The sequence below is a fragment of the Thalassophryne amazonica genome, chromosome 20, assembly GCF_902500255.1.
Source record: "Thalassophryne amazonica chromosome 20, fThaAma1.1, whole genome shotgun sequence".
Lineage (NCBI taxonomy): Eukaryota > Metazoa > Chordata > Actinopteri > Batrachoidiformes > Batrachoididae > Thalassophryne > Thalassophryne amazonica.
The window spans coordinates 12,225,578-12,241,322 of record NC_047122.1 but is presented as its reverse complement, the minus strand read 5'-3'; the positions used below and the strand labels follow the sequence as shown (position 1 = coordinate 12,241,322).

Below are 15,745 nucleotides of genomic sequence, written 5' to 3'. Positions count from 1 at the left end.
AAAGCTGCGACAATGGTATCTTTATCACTGTGTTACATCACCTTTCCTTCTAACAACACTCAATAAGTGTTTGGGAACTGAGGACACTAATTGTGAGAGTCATGATTGGGTATAAAAGCAGCATCCCCTAAAGGCTCAGCCATTCACAAGCAAAGATGGGGTGAGGATCACCACTTTGTGAACAATTGCGTGAAAAAAATAGTCCAACAGTTTAAGAACAATGTTTCTCAACGTTCAATTGCAAGGAATTTAGGGATTCCATCATCTACAGTCCATAATATAATCAGAACATTCAGAGAATCTGGAGAACTTTCTCCACGTAAGCAGTAAGGCCAAAAACCAACATTAAATACCCATGACCTTCGATCCCTCAGGCGGCACTGCATTAAAAATGGACATCATTGTGTAAAGGATCTTACCGCGTGGGCTCAGGAACACTTCAGAAAACCATTGTCAGTTAACACAGTTTATCGCTACATCGCTACATCAAGTTAAAACTCTACCATGCAAAGCGAACGCCATACATCAACAACATCCAGAAACGCCACCACCTTCTCTGGGCCTGAGTTCATTTGAAATGGACAGGTGGAAAGTGTGCTGCGGTCTGATGAGTCCATATTTCATATTGTTTTTGGAAATCGTGGATGTCATGTCCTCTGGACAAAAGAGAAAAAAGACCATCCAGATTGCTACCAGCACAAAGTTCAAAAGCCAGTATCTGTAATGGTATGGGGGGGTGTTAGTGCCCATGACATGGGCAACTTACACATCTGTGATGACACCATTAATGCTGAAAGGTACATCCAGGTTTTGGAGCAACACATGCTGACATCCACGTCCCTGCTTATTTTTAGCAAGACAGTGTCAAGCCACATTCTGCAAGTGTTACAACAGTGTGGCTTCGTAGTAAAAGAGTGCAGGTACTAGACTGGTCTGCCTGCATTCCAGACCTGCCGCCCATTGAAAATGTGTGGCGCATTATGAAGCACAAAATACGACAACAGAGACCCCAGACTGTTGAACAACTGAAGTCGTACATCAAGCAAGAATGGGAAAGAATTCCACCTACAAAGCTTCAACAGTTAGTGTCCTCAGTTCCCAAACGCTTATTGAGTGTTGTTAGAAGGAAAGGTGATGTAACACAGTGGTAAACATACCACCGTCCCAGGTTTTTTGAAACGTGTTGCAGGCATCCATTTCAAAATGAGCAAATATTTGCACAAAAACAACAAAGTTTCTCAGTTTGAACATTAAATATCTTGTTTTTGTGGTTTATTCAATTGAATATAGGTTGAAGAGGATTTGCAAATCATTGTATTCTGTTTTTATTTACATTTTACACAACGTGTCAACTTCATTGGAATTGGCGTGGTAGATCTCAATTTTTAGCACAGTGTTTACCTGGAGCGAGTTTACCAACAGACAGGAACTGCAGCACATGTGCACATCACAGTGTGTGCTGTTACTTAACATAAGGACTTTTAAAGGACATGTCGCACCAAAATCATAACAATTAAGATTTAGGTTGTTAGTGACCATCCAGTGATCCACGGGGACTACTTTCTGCACTTCCGTGACCGGTTTCAAAGTATACGGCATTCGCAACAAACAGCTATGGAGACGTCTGAAAATAAAGTACTCGTGTGTTTCCGACAAGTGACATCACAAGTAGAAGCATCCCAGTGTGCGCTTCAGTGGAATGTCACTGATAATGCTAAGAATGGAGGCACAGATTAATTTCAAAGTTGATATAAATGTGATGTCGTCTTATGATGACTTTTTTTTAAGTGATAATTGTTCATTTTGATGTAGTCGCTGTAAAAGCTGCAGCTCTGTGAAGGTTTCTGTGCACCTGCAGTCACGAGTCATAAATGTTGTGTGTTGGGGGGTTTGGCTGGACATTTTGGTGTTGTTTTCTTTTCTTTGCTCTCCAGGTGGTATGCAAACTGGTTTTTTTGTCTGTGGAGAAGGTGCTGGCAGAAGAGTCCTTCACCCTCATCAGCATTATTGGCTGCACTTGTGGAGGATGTTCACGTGCAGGCCTAATGACTTGCAGCACCTGTGGATGATGCTCACGTGCAAACTTAAAGACTTTCAGCTGAAGCAGATAATGAGATGGCGTTCTGCATTTAAGCCATGAGTGATTCGAGCAGAATTGCCGGGAACTCGACCTTGTGACGTTCGTTTGTGAGACGCTGAGGACCGCGCCTGGGTTTGACACATCGTGCCTGTGAAGGAGGACGGGTGAGGGACACATGCTGTCAGCACACATCAGAGGTGATGATTGTCTAAATAAGTGTTAACAGTAATTTGGTATTTTGTTACGCAGTATATTTGAACATTGATGAGATTTGTGCAGCTCGCTTCTCACTGCCGTGGCGTACGGAATGATGATCCTCCACCTGTTGTGAGAAGCTGCTCATTTACATAAAGCTTAAATTCAGACCTGAATGTGTTGCTGATAGTGTGTGCCTTTGAAGGATATTTGTTGTAGCTGTTGACTTACCTCACCTTTTCCATCCTTCACAGAGTCAGTTTGTTGTATCCACCTGGGGGGTGTTCGGCGGTGAGTCTGGGTCCAGAAGCGTCAGGCTTCGATCCATTTGGGCGCTGGAGAGCGCGCCGTCCTTCACCTCGCCAGACAAACCGCACATTTATGTTGTACACAGTTATTGCACAGAAGGGAAATAAATATTTTGTTTTTGGAACCGCTTTCTGGTTATTTTAGCGCTGGTTTCAGTCAGACGCTGGTCGTGCTCCTCAACTCGCGTCTGCACATAACAGTAGTTCCCGGCCATTCCAAAATGGACCCAGCGGCAGAAGCGGTTCCTTTTGCTGAAAGAGTTCAAGAATACTTGGAGAAGATATGGGAGCAATTACGGCCTCTCGCAGATCAAATTAAACAAACAGATGCTCGCATTACGGAGCTTGCAGCGCAAGCCGTTCTGCTTCCTGCTGCTCCAGCTGCGGCACTATCGATACCAGTGCAGATAACTCTGTCACCCAAGGGGAGGCGGAGTGCGGCGGATTATTCCGTGGATTTCCAAATTTTTTCTGCTCAGTCCGGTTGGAATGCCGCAGCTTTGAGAGGAGTGTTTGTGGATGGTTTGAACGATTCATTAAAAGACGAGCTAGCAGTCTGTGACGAACCAAAAGATTTAGATGAGCTAATATCTTTGGCTATTCGTCTAGATGATCGGATAAAGGAGCGTGGACGCGAGAGAGGGCGGACATCAGAGCGGGTCTTTTCGCCTCGGGGCTTTCCCCGACACAGATCAGGGCTGCCTCTTCTTCGCCCCACTGAGACTCCTCCGACGGGACCTCTGGCTCCTCTTGCGGATGAGCCCATGCAGCTCGGACGAGCTGAAGCTGCCATATTGCCCCGGTCACATAAGCGTCAAGAAAGATAACAATGACGTATCTCCAGATGTTCTTAGACAGGCATAATAATGGACACACACACAAAAAAAAAAAACCCTTTGGTTGTTTAGTTATTTGGGCTGTTTTTGTTTTCATGTAAGGGGTTATAAATTGTTCGGGGATTTAGAGGCGGTTCTGGTGGAGTGAACGACTGGCGGTTCGGAGCTCGGCTGGACTCAGGTAATCGTTTGTTTTCATTATTTGGACTTAGGTATTTTCTGTTTGAGGATTGGGTCGTTTTGTTTTGTTGTTTTTTATTTCCCTGCTTCCCTAACCCCAACCTCACATTGCTCTGAGACTGTTTTGTCTTTTGGGTTGTGGGGTGGTGCAGATTGGTCACGCTGAGCGTTTCTCAGAAGACCTCTGCACCAAGGGGGGGGGTTGTCAGGGGCGTTTTTTTGGGTTTGGTTAGGGCCCTGTTCCTCTCCAGCCCTGGTGGGCCTTTGACCGTTCATCATTGGTGTTACCGGGGTGTGGTGCAGCGGGAACATACCTCAGTCGGAGTGGTGGGCCGATCTGTTGCCGTTCGCCATTTCGGTAGTTCCACCCCTCCCGATAGGCTGGTGGTATGGTCGGGTTGGGGCACCGGACGTCTTTCCGGTTTTCCGCTGCGCTTCGGGGATGGGACCGGGTTAGTTTTTCCTGTTTCCTTCCCCAGCTTAGTAGTTTTGTGCCGTTCGCCAAAATTGGGCTGACGATAGGCTCTGGGAGTGATCTGTGGTCTTTCGGTGTGCTGGGGGGGGGGGGGTAACAGGGTTTGCCGGTTGTTTTATTTGCCCCCGGGGTGGTTTAATGAAGTCCGCCGGGGGTTGGATTTTTGGTTTCTTTTATGTTTCCTTCCAGGTTCCACCTCCAGGGTTGATGGGACGGTCCTCTGGGGGGGAATTGATTGTGGGGCCGACTAGCCAAGTGTGGCCGGGTCTGGGGTTCCTGGGTTGTGGGGAGGGTGCCTCCTGGGGTTGATGGTACGGTCCTCTGGGGGGCGCTGTTGCTCCATGAACACCTGGGGACCTCTGTGGGATTCCGGCTTTGGCTGTTACTCCTGGAACTGGCGGTAAAGGTCTTCTGGGGGGTGTTGGGCTCTGCAAGTCGTTCTGGGGGGGTTGTTTGTTATTTTTCTTTGTGAATTTATGTTTGTATTGTGTTGTTGGGGCTGTGTTGGGTTGTTGGATTTGGGTGTTTTTCTTTTCTTCCCGGGGTTGGATGGAACGGTCCCCTGGGGAGGGTTTGGGTGGGTTTTGTGTTTTTTCTTGTATGTTGGGTTGTATATGGGACTTTTTGGGGTTTTTTGTTGATGCCAGCCGGCCTTCCAGCCGCGGTGCCCTGTCCTGCTGTCTGCGGTGGACCTTGGGAGCGTTACGCCGTCTGCTTCCTGACGAGGACCCTGGAGGGAGGTGCTGTTCTCGGGCCTGGTCTGTTCGGTCGCCGGGAGGCTTCCCGTTGATGGGGGGGTACTGTTGTGTATTGGGGGGTTTGGCTGGACATTTTGGTGTTGTTTTCTTTTCTTTGCTCTCCAGGTGGTATGCAAACTGGTTTTTTTGTCTGTGGAGAAGGTGCTGGCAGAAGAGTCCTTCACCCTCATCAGCATTATTGGCTGCACTTGTGGAGGATGTTCATGTGCAGTCCTAATGACTTGCAGCACCTGTGGATGATGCTCACGTGCAAACTTAAAGACTTTCAGCTGAAGCAGATAATGAGATGGCGTTCTGCATTTAAGCCATGAGTGATTCGAGCAGAATTGCCGGGAACTCGACCTTGTGACGTTCGTTTGTGAGACGCTGAGGATCGCGCCTGGGTTTGACATATCGTGCCTGTGAAGGAGGACGGGTGAGGGACACATGCTGTCGGCACACATCAGAGGTGATGATTGTCAGAATAAGTGTTAACAGTAATTTGGTATTTTGTTACGCAGTATATTTGAACATTGATGAGAATTGTGCAGCTCGCTTCTCACTGCCGTGGCGTACGGAATGATGATCCTCCACCTGTTGTGAGAAGCTGCTCATTTACATAAAGCTTAAATTCAGACCTGAATGTGTTGTTGATAGTGTGTGCCTTTGAAGGATATTTGTTGTAGCTGTTGACTTACCTCACCTTTTCCATCCTTCACAGAGTCAGTTTGTTGTGTCCACCTGGGGGGTGTTTGGCGGTGAGTCTGGGTCCAGAAGCGTCGGGCTTCGATCCATTTGGGCGCTGGAGAGCGCGCCGTCCTTCACCTCGCCAGACAAACCGCACATTTATGTTGTACACAGTTATTGCACAGAAGGCTCTCACTGCGGTATTGTATCACTTCCTGTTCCGGAGCACAGCGGTGTTTTTCTGTATCTGTTAGCTGTTTAATCTGCGCAGTTAGATTGATCTAGTTATCTAGATTACGATTTGTTTCCCAGTGTAATCTTTACGTGCCTTAACTAAAGCACTCCTTCTGCTGAATCACCTCTAAATTATTTACACATTATTCACTTTGCGTGTTTTTAGGAATCCGCTAGCTTAGCGTAGCTACTAGCTCTTAGCCGATTTAGCATGGCGGCTTCTCCTGTCTCTCCCGCACTTTTCTGCTCTGGGTGTGAAATGTTTAGTTATTCCTCGGCCTCCTTTGCAGTAATGGTACTTGTAATAAGTGTAGCTTATTCGTAGCTTTGGAGGCCAGGCTGGGCGAATTGGAGACTCGGCTCCGCACCGTGGAAAATTCTACAGCTAGCAAGGCCCCTGTAGTCGGTGCGGACCAAGGTAGCTTAGCCGCCGTTAGTTCCCCCCTGGCAGATCCCGAGCAGCCGGGAAAGCAGGCTGACTGGGTGACTGTGAGGAGGAAGCGTAGCCCTAAACAGAAGCCCCGTGTACACCGCCAACCCGTTCACATCTCTAACCGTTTTTTCCCACTCGACGACACACCCGCCGAGGATCAAACTCTGGTTATTGGCGACTCTGTTTTGAGAAATGTGAAGTTAGCGACACCAGCAACCATAGTCAATTGTCTTCCGGGGGCCAGAGCAGGCGACATTGAAGGAAATTTGAAACTGCTGGCTAAGGCTAAGCGTAAATTTGGTAAGATTGTAATTCACGTCGGCAGTAATGACACCCGGTTACGCCAATCGGAGGTCACTAAAATTAACATTAAATCGGTGTGTAACTTTGCAAAAACAATGTCGGACTCTGTAGTTTTCTCTGGGCCCCTCCCCAATCGGACCGGGAGTGACATGTTTAGCCGCATGTTCTCCTTGAATTGCTGGCTGTCTGAGTGGTGTCCAAAAAATGAGGTGGGCTTCATAGATAATTGGCAAAGCTTCTGGGGAAAACCTGGTCTTGTTAGGAGAGACGGCATCCATCCCACTTTGGATGGAGCAGCTCTCATTTCTAGAAATCTGGCCAATTTTCTTAAATCCTCCAAACCGTGACTATCCAGGGTTGGGACCAGGAAGCAGAGTTGTAGTCTTACACACCTCTCTGCAGCTTCTCTCCCCCTGCCATCCCCTCATTACCCCATCCCCGTAGAGACGGTGCCTGCTCCCAGACTACCAATAACCAGCAAAAATCTATTTAAGCATAAAAATTCAAAAAGAAAAAATAATATAGCACCTTCAACTGCACCACAGACTAAAACAGTTAAATGTGGTCTATTAAACATTAGGTCTCTCTCTTCTAAGTCCCTGTTGGTAAATGATATAATAATTGATCAACATATTGATTTATTCTGCCTAACAGAAACCTGGTTACAGCAGGATGAATATGTTAGTTTAAATGAGTCAACACCCCCGAGTCACACTAACTGTCAGAATGCTCGTAGCACGGGCCGGGGTGGAGGATTAGCAGCAATCTTCCATTCCAGCTTATTAATTAATCCAAAACCCAGACAGAGCTTTAATTCATTTGAAGGCTTGTCTCTTAGTCTTGTCCATCCAAATTGGAAGTCCCAAAAACCAGTTTTATTTGTTATTATCTATCGTCCACCTGGTCGTTACTGTGAGTTTCTCTGTGAATTTTCAGACCTTTTGTCTGACTTAGTGCTTAGCTCAGATAAGATAATTATAGTGGGCGATTTTAACATCCACACAGATGCTGAGAATGACAGCCTCAACACTGCATTTAATCTATTATTAGACTCTATTGGCTTTGCTCAAAAAGTAAATGAGTCCACCCACCACTTTAATCATATCTTAGATCTTGTTCTGACTTATGGTATGGAAATAGAAGACTTAACAGTATTCCCTGAAAACTCCCTTCTGTCTGATCATTTCTTAATAACATTTACATTTACTCTGATGGACTACCCAGCAGTGGGGAATAAGTTTCATTACACTAGAAGTCTTTCAGAAAGCGCTGTAACTAGGTTTAAGGATATGATTCCTTCTTTATGTTCTCTAATGCCATATACCAACACAGTGCAGAATAGCTTCCTAAACTCTGTAAGGGAGATAGAGTATCTCGTCAATAGTTTTACATCCTCATTGAAGACAACTTTGGATGCTGTAGCTCCTCTGAAAAAGAGAGCTTTAAATCAGAAGTGTCTGACTCCGTGGTATAACTCACAAACTCGTAGCTTAAAGCAGATAACCCGTAAGTTGGAGAGGAAATGGCGTCTCACTAATTTAGAAGATCTTCACTTAGCCTGGAAAAAGAGTCTGTTGCTCTATAAAAAAGCCCTCCGTAAAGCTAGGACATCTTTCTACTCATCACTAATTGAAGAAAATAAGAACAACCCCAGGTTTCTTTTCAGCACTGTAGCCAGGCTGACAAAGAGTCAGAGCTCTATTGAGCTGAGTATTCCATTAACTTTAACTAGTAATGACTTCATGACTTTCTTTGCTAACACAATTTTAACTATTAGAGAAAAAATTACTCATAACCATCCCAAAGACGTATCGATATCTTTGGCTGCTTTCAGTGATGCCGGTATTTGGTTAGACTCTTTCTCTCCGATTGTTCTGTCTGAGTTATTCTCATTAGTTACTTCATCCAAACCATCAACATGTTTATTAGACCCCATTCCTACCAGGCTGCTCAAGGAAGCCCTACCATTATTTAATGCTTCGATCTTAAATATGATCAATCTATCTTTGTTAGTTGGCTATGTACCACAGGCTTTTAAGGTGGCAGTAATTAAACCATTACTTAAAAAGCCATCACTTGACCCAGCTATCTTAGCTAATTATAGGCCAATCTCCAACCTTCCTTTTCTCTCAAAAATTCTTGAAAGGGTAGTTGTAAAACAGCTAACTGATCATCTGCAGAGGAATGGTCTATTTGAAGAGTTTCAGTCAGGTTTTAGAATTCATCATAGTACAGAAACAGCATTAGTGAAGGTTACAAATGATCTTCTTATGGCCTCGGACAGTGGACTCATCTCTGTGCTTGTTCTGTTAGACCTCAGTGCTGCTTTTGATACTGTTGACCATAAAATTTTATTACAGAGATTAGAGCATGCCATAGGTATTAAAGGCACTGCGCTGCGGTGGTTTGAATCATATTTGTCTAATAGATTACAATTTGTTCATGTAAATGGGGAATCTTCTTCACAGACTAAAGTTAATTATGGAGTTCCACAAGGTTCTGTGCTAGGACCAATTTTATTTACTTTATACATGCTTCCCTTAGGCAGTATTATTAGACGGTATTGCTTAAATTTTCATTGTTACGCAGATGATACCCAGCTTTATCTATCCATGAAGCCAGAGGACACACACCAATTAGCTAAACTGCAGGATTGTCTTACAGACATAAAGACATGGATGATCTCTAATTTCCTGCTTTTAAACTCAGATAAAACTGAAGTTATTGTACTTGGCCCCACAAATCTTAGAAACATGGTGTCTAACCAGATCCTTACTCTGGATGGCATTACCCTGACCTCTAGTAATACTGTGAGAAATCTTGGAGTCATTTTTGATCAGGATATGTCATTCAAAGCGCATATTAAACAAATATGTAGGACTGCTTTTTTGCATTTACGCAATATCTCTAAAATCAGAAAGGTCTTGTCTCAGAGTGATGCTGAAAAACTAATTCATGCATTTATTTCCTCTAGGCTGGACTATTGTAATTCATTATTATCAGGTTGTCCTAAAAGTTCCCTAAAAAGCCTTCAGTTAATTCAAAATGCTGCAGCTAGAGTACTGACGGGGACTAGAAGGAGAGAGCATATCTCACCCATATTGGCCTCTCTTCATTGGCTTCCTGTTAATTCTAGAATAGAATTTAAAATTCTTCTTCTTACTTATAAGGTTTTGAATAATCAGGTCCCATCTTATCTTAGGGACCTCGTAGTACCATATCACCCCAATAGAGCGCTTCGCTCTCAGACTGCAGGCTTACTTGTAGTTCCTAGGGTTTGTAAGAGTAGAATGGGAGGCACAGCCTTCAGCTTTCAGGCTCCTCTCCTGTGGAACCAGCTCCCAATTCAGATCAGGGAGACAGACACCCTCTCTACTTTTAAGATTAGGCTTAAAACTTTCCTTTTTGCTAAAGCTTATAGTTAGGGCTGGATCAGGTGACCCTGAACCATCCCTTAGTTATGCTGCTATAGACGTAGACTGCTGGGGGGTTCCCATGATGCACTGTTTCTTTCTCTTTTTGCTCTGTATGCACCACTCTGCATTTAATCATTAGTGATCGATCTCTGCTCCCCTCCACAGCATGTCTTTTTCTTGGTTCTCTCCCTCAGCCCCAACCAGTCCCAGCAGAAGACTGCCCCTCCCTGAGCCTGGTTCTGCTGGAGGTTTCTTCCTGTTAAAAGGGAGTTTTTCCTTCCCACTGTAGCCAAGTGCTTGCTCACAGGGGGTCGTTTTGACCGTTGGGGTTTTACATAATTGTTGTATGGCCTTGCCTTGCAATATAAGGCGCCTTGGGGCAACTGTTTGTTGTGATTTGGCGCTATATAAAAAAATTGATTGATTGATTGAAGGGAAATAAATGTTTTGTTTTTGGAACCGCTTTCTGGTTATTTTAGCGCTGGGTTCAGTCAGACGCTGGTCGCGCGCCTCAACTCGCGTCTGCACATAACAATAAATGCAGCCTGTCAGTAACCACCTCTGCTCTAGTTTCAGCTTTGTGCATGATTAATTATGAGTGTTATCAAAAATGTAAAAAAAAATACATCTGCTGGAGGAAAACGAGCATCTCGTTACTTGCACAGCGCGCGCGCACACACACATGCCCATACACAGCTCCAAATTTACGGGTGATTCTTTAACTATGGGCCCTATTGGCCTTGTAAATGTAATTTCCACCACACCATTGCCTTACAATATAAAGCGCCTTGGGGCAACTGTTTGTTGTGATTTTGCGCTATATACATGTGCTCTGATGTCACTGTTTATCTCCATAGAAACTACCCAAACAATCTTTCATACAAACTGTTTAAAGGGACATTACAATGTTGTGGTGGAAATTACGGCAATAGTGTGGAACAACTACATTTTGTTTAAAAAAATCACAACAGTTGTATGACAGTGAATACCCCAATTATGTTTTTATTATTTTACTGATATTTTATTCAGAGATATTTTAAAACATTAGAAAAAATGTTTCTTTACCATTCATTTTTATCATTGAAGATCAAAAGTCTGGGTGTGGGACAAGCACAAAACGGCAATATTTGCATATAATGATGCTGAAAAAAGGTGAAAAAGTCATCATAGACTACTAGAACAAATTTCTTAACACACTTTCATTGTAAAGATAACTATAAAAGTGTGAAATTTCCCCTTTTTTCTGTTTTTCATACAATATGATCAAAGGACATAATAAGTGCCCGTAATCTAAGAATCACCCTTACACTCCAAGTAAAAAAAAAAAATTAAATTTAGCCACAAAACAGACGAGGTAAAATCCTGAACATGCCAGACTAACCATCATGTTATGGATTAATTTCCAAATGTAAACATGCGATCCATGAAACATGTGAAATCACCGGCTGCAGCTCTGCCTCTCTCTATCGTGGCATGCAAAATAACTTCCATGAACTCCTGGAAATAATGTATTCTGACTTTTTCCAAAGTAACAAATCCATCTCTGTGTCCAGGCAGTCTGTTAAAAACAGTGTCACATGTCCCGTGTCCATGTTCACAGCTTCAGTAAATCAGCATCCACACAAACAGAGCATCACCACGCTTTAAGCTCCAAAATCTGACACTCTGAAAAGTTAAGAGTTTCGGGGTGAAGCTTGTCGTCTCCTCTCTGTAAATCCGAGTCACTACTTTCGAACAGCAGCTCAAAAGCTTTGTTTTCGGACTGAGCAGGTTCATTTCCTTCTGTCTGTCAGTCATTGGGATGTTTCTGTTTTGCTAATTAGGATGTCACACACTGAAAAATGCAGAGGATTGCTGAGTGAAACATTTTCCTTAAATTCACCTGCTAATACTCAGTGTGAGAGGAATAAAATACATCAGTGATCACTAATTATTAGCATATATGTGCAGAGAGACTTACAATCATGAGTACTTTTATGTTGTGTTACTAACTGGGACGTTAAAAATTGTGAGACATGTCCTTTAAATTCCCATATAAGCAAGATGTACAAATAAATGTGTGTTGTACAACATATCTGATGTTATTTCACACAGTTTGGGCAACGATCAGTCAGTGTAGATATATGCACATCACCAGGTGCAAGGCTACTGCAGTGAACATGAAACAATAAAAATTTATCAACATACAGATCCACCTCAGGTCTACTGTGGTGAAAACAAGGGAGATTGGGCTGGACTGGGCACTCACAGGCTGGACAGTTAAATTATCAGGAACCTGGCTGACAAATAAATTGTCAATTTCAGTGATGAGGCTCATACAGTTGTACTTGATGCCACTGTTGGGAAAGTGTAGTGACACGGACCCACAACAGGGGGCGTAAATGAACGGACAATAGAGGGAGTTAAATTAGAACACTTTACTGTTGTGAATGTCACAACCACACACAGCAGATTACAGAATGAATACAAGTCAATTAATGAAGGTGTCGTGTGGGCAGGCTCGACGATAGGAGACGCCCGTCTGGAGATGAACCGGAACCACACGATTTCCACCGCCACCGAACCCGAAGGATACTGGAGCCGCCAAGTCCCGAAGTCCCCAGGTGGCCACCGTCTCAGTGTGTCGGATCTGGTACTGCTGGTGGAGAACAAAGACAGTCAAGTGTGGGTGTGTGTACACCCCGTAACAACAATGGTGGGAATTCCACCTCCACCTTTAACACACACTCGTGCAGCGTCTGTGTAACCACTTATCTGACGAGACGAAGGACGAAACAGTCGCGACCCACGCCGGTCCTCTGGTTGACAGCTGCAATACAATAGCTCTTGAAATCACTGAATGCTGGCAGAGAATATTACCTCTCACAGAAGTCGATATCTCGGCGATGTGGTAGAGGTGTCATCCTGCTTTTATCCCGGGTGAGATGCAGATGATCGGTGACAGCTGTCATAGTTGATGAGTGACAGCTGTCACCTCGGGTGTTCCTGTAGGCGGCAGCGCCCTCTCGTGCCTGAAGCCCGCACTTCAGGCACGGCGCCCTCTGGTGGTGGGCCAGCAGTACCTCCTCTTCTGGCGGCCCACACAACAGCCACAGTCTGTTGACCCCATGGCCACAAAAAGTCACAACATGTATTCCACAAAATGCAGAAAGGTCTTTGTGTCATGATAAAACTGTTCACTGCAAATTATTTGGTTCTTACCAAGATAAAATAACTTAGATTTAGAAGTGTTAGATAATTTATCTTGTTTTAAAAAGTTAATTTCTTACTTTAAGTGTTCGACATGCTTATTTCTAGATTGAACAATCTTAATTCCAGACATCTTGTCAAGTGAAATTATCTGACCATGCATCAAGATAATTTCCCTCAGATTTAATATTTTTATCTTGTTTTTAGACACCCTTTTTTTTTTTTGCACTGTTTGGATCAACTGATACTTGTTGTAGACTCATGTTTGGTTGTCTTTCTACTTTTCTTAGGATGCCAGGTCGAGCTACAGGAAGATTCTCACAGATTCTGCGAGGAAGCTAAATGCTCAAGGCTCCCAGCTTGGAGCCTGCATTGAGAAAGCGAGGCCCTACTATGAAGCCCGCAGACTTGCCAAAGAGGTGTGTGTGTGGGTGAGTGTGTGTGTGTGTGGGTGAGTGAGTGGTGTGGATGTTTCTACATTTGGACTATGGGGACATACATTGTTCACCATTTGGAACTAAAGACTCAATATGTGGAGTCCCTTCAGAATTTAAAGTATAAAAGGGTGATTTAATGTTTAGTTTACAACAGAGTTGTGACTTTGAGGTCGAGTTCATTGAGTGCTGCAGCAGAAGCAACTGCAATTCAAACCTACTTAAGACTACAGTGCATCCAGAAAGTATTCACAGCACTGCACTTTTTCCACATTTCGTTATGTTACAGCCTTATTCCAGAATGTAGTGAATTCATTTTTCCCTCAAAATTCTACTCACAACACCCCATTGTAATGAAAAACTAAGAAATCACATGTACAGTTGTATGTAAAAGTTTGGGCACCACTGATGATTTCCTTGATTTTCCTTTATAAATCATTGGTTGCTTGGATCAGTAATTTCCGTTAAATATATCATATAGCAGACAAACACAGTGATATTTGAGAAGTGAAATGAAGTTTATAGGATTTACAGAAAGTGTGCAATTTTTCTTTAAACAAAATTAGGCAGGTACATAAATTTGGCCAACCCAACAGAAAAAAAAAAATACATCAATATTTAGATCCACAGATTTTCAGTAATATTCAGGTCTGGGGACTGAGATGCCCATTCCAGAACGTTGTACTTGTTCCTCTGCCTGAATGACTTAGTAGATTTTGAGCAGTGTTTAGGGTCGCTGTCTTGTTGAAAGATCCAGCCCCGGCGTAACTTCAACTTTGTCATTGATTCATGAGCATTGTTCTCAAGAATCTGCTGATATTGACTGGAATCCATGTGACCCTCAGCTTTAACAAGATTCCCAGTACCTGCACTGGCCACACAGCCCCACAGCATGATGGAACCACCTCCAAATTTTACTGTAGGTAGCAAGTGTTTTTCTTGGGATGCTGTGTTCTTTTTCAGCCATGCATACCGGCCCTTGTTATGTCCGAATAACTCAATTTTGGTTTCATCAGTCCACAGCACCTTATTCCAAAATGAAGCTGGCTTGTCCAAATGTGCTTTAGCATACCTCAAGTGACTCTGTTTGTGGCGTGTATGTAGAAAAGGCTTCCTCTGCATTACTCTCTCATCCAGCATCTCCTTTTGCAAAGTGTGCTGTACAGTTGAACGATGCACAGAGACACTATCTGCAGCAAGATCATGTTGTAGGTCTTTGGAGCAGGTCTGTGGGTTGACTATCACTGTTCTCACCATTCTTCGCTTCAGCTTATCTGAGATTTTTCTTGGCCTACCACTTCGGGCCTTAACTAGTACTGTGCCTGCGGTCTTCCTTTTTCTCACTATGTTCCTCACAGTGGAGACTGACAGCTGAAATCTCTGAGATAGCTTTTTGTATCATTTCCCTAAACCATGATGTTGAGCAGTCTTTGTTTTCAGGTCATTTGAGAGTTGTTTAGAAGCTCCCATGTTGCCACTTATTAGAAGAGATGCAAAGAGGAGAAACATTTGCAAATGGCCACCTTAAATACCCTTTCTCATGAATGGATTCACCTGTGTAAGGAGGTCAAGGGTCAGTGAGCTTACCAAACCAATTTTGTTTTCCAATAATTAGTGCTAAATGTATTCAAATCAGTAAAATGACAAGGGTGCCCAAATTTATGCACCTGCCTAATTTTGTTTAAATAATTATTGCACACTTTCTGTAAATACTAGAAACTTCATTTTACTTCCCAAATGTCAGTGTGTTTGTCTGCTATATGATATATTTAACTGAAATTTGTGATCCAGACAACCAATGATTTATAAAGAAAAATCATGAAAATTATCAGGGGTGCCCAAACTGTTGCATACAGCTGTGCATAAGTAGTCACACCCTTTGATCAATACCCCGACACCACGCACCATTTCCACCACCATTGTCATGACATCACGCACCATTTCCACCACCACCATCATAACATCATGCCCCATTTCCACCACCACCGCCATGACATCACGCACCACTGACATTTTTTTTTTTTTTTATAATTTTCTCCACATTTATACCACAAACACCTACATACTTCATAAATCACTCAGTGTAGCCCAGACTAAACAACCTCTGACGCATAGAGCTTTCATGGAGTAGCTGACTGCTAAGCTGTTGGACAGGTCTGTACCATCAGCTCCTGCACGGGCTTACCTTCCTGAGGCCATCACTGAAGTCCCAGCTTAAAGGCCACCACAGGTCACAGG

The 15,745-nt window shown here is 43.6% G+C and overlaps 1 protein-coding gene across 1 annotated transcript in view; it reads left to right on the top strand.

The window, feature by feature from the left end:
• LOC117502114 (SH3 domain-binding protein 5-like) overlaps positions 1–15,745 on the top strand; it is a 38,443-nt gene that overhangs the window by 9,545 nt on the left and 13,153 nt on the right. Inside the window, 1 exon segment of the mRNA XM_034161125.1 lies at positions 13,364–13,492. Coding sequence (XP_034017016.1) covers positions 13,364–13,492 — 129 coding nt within the window.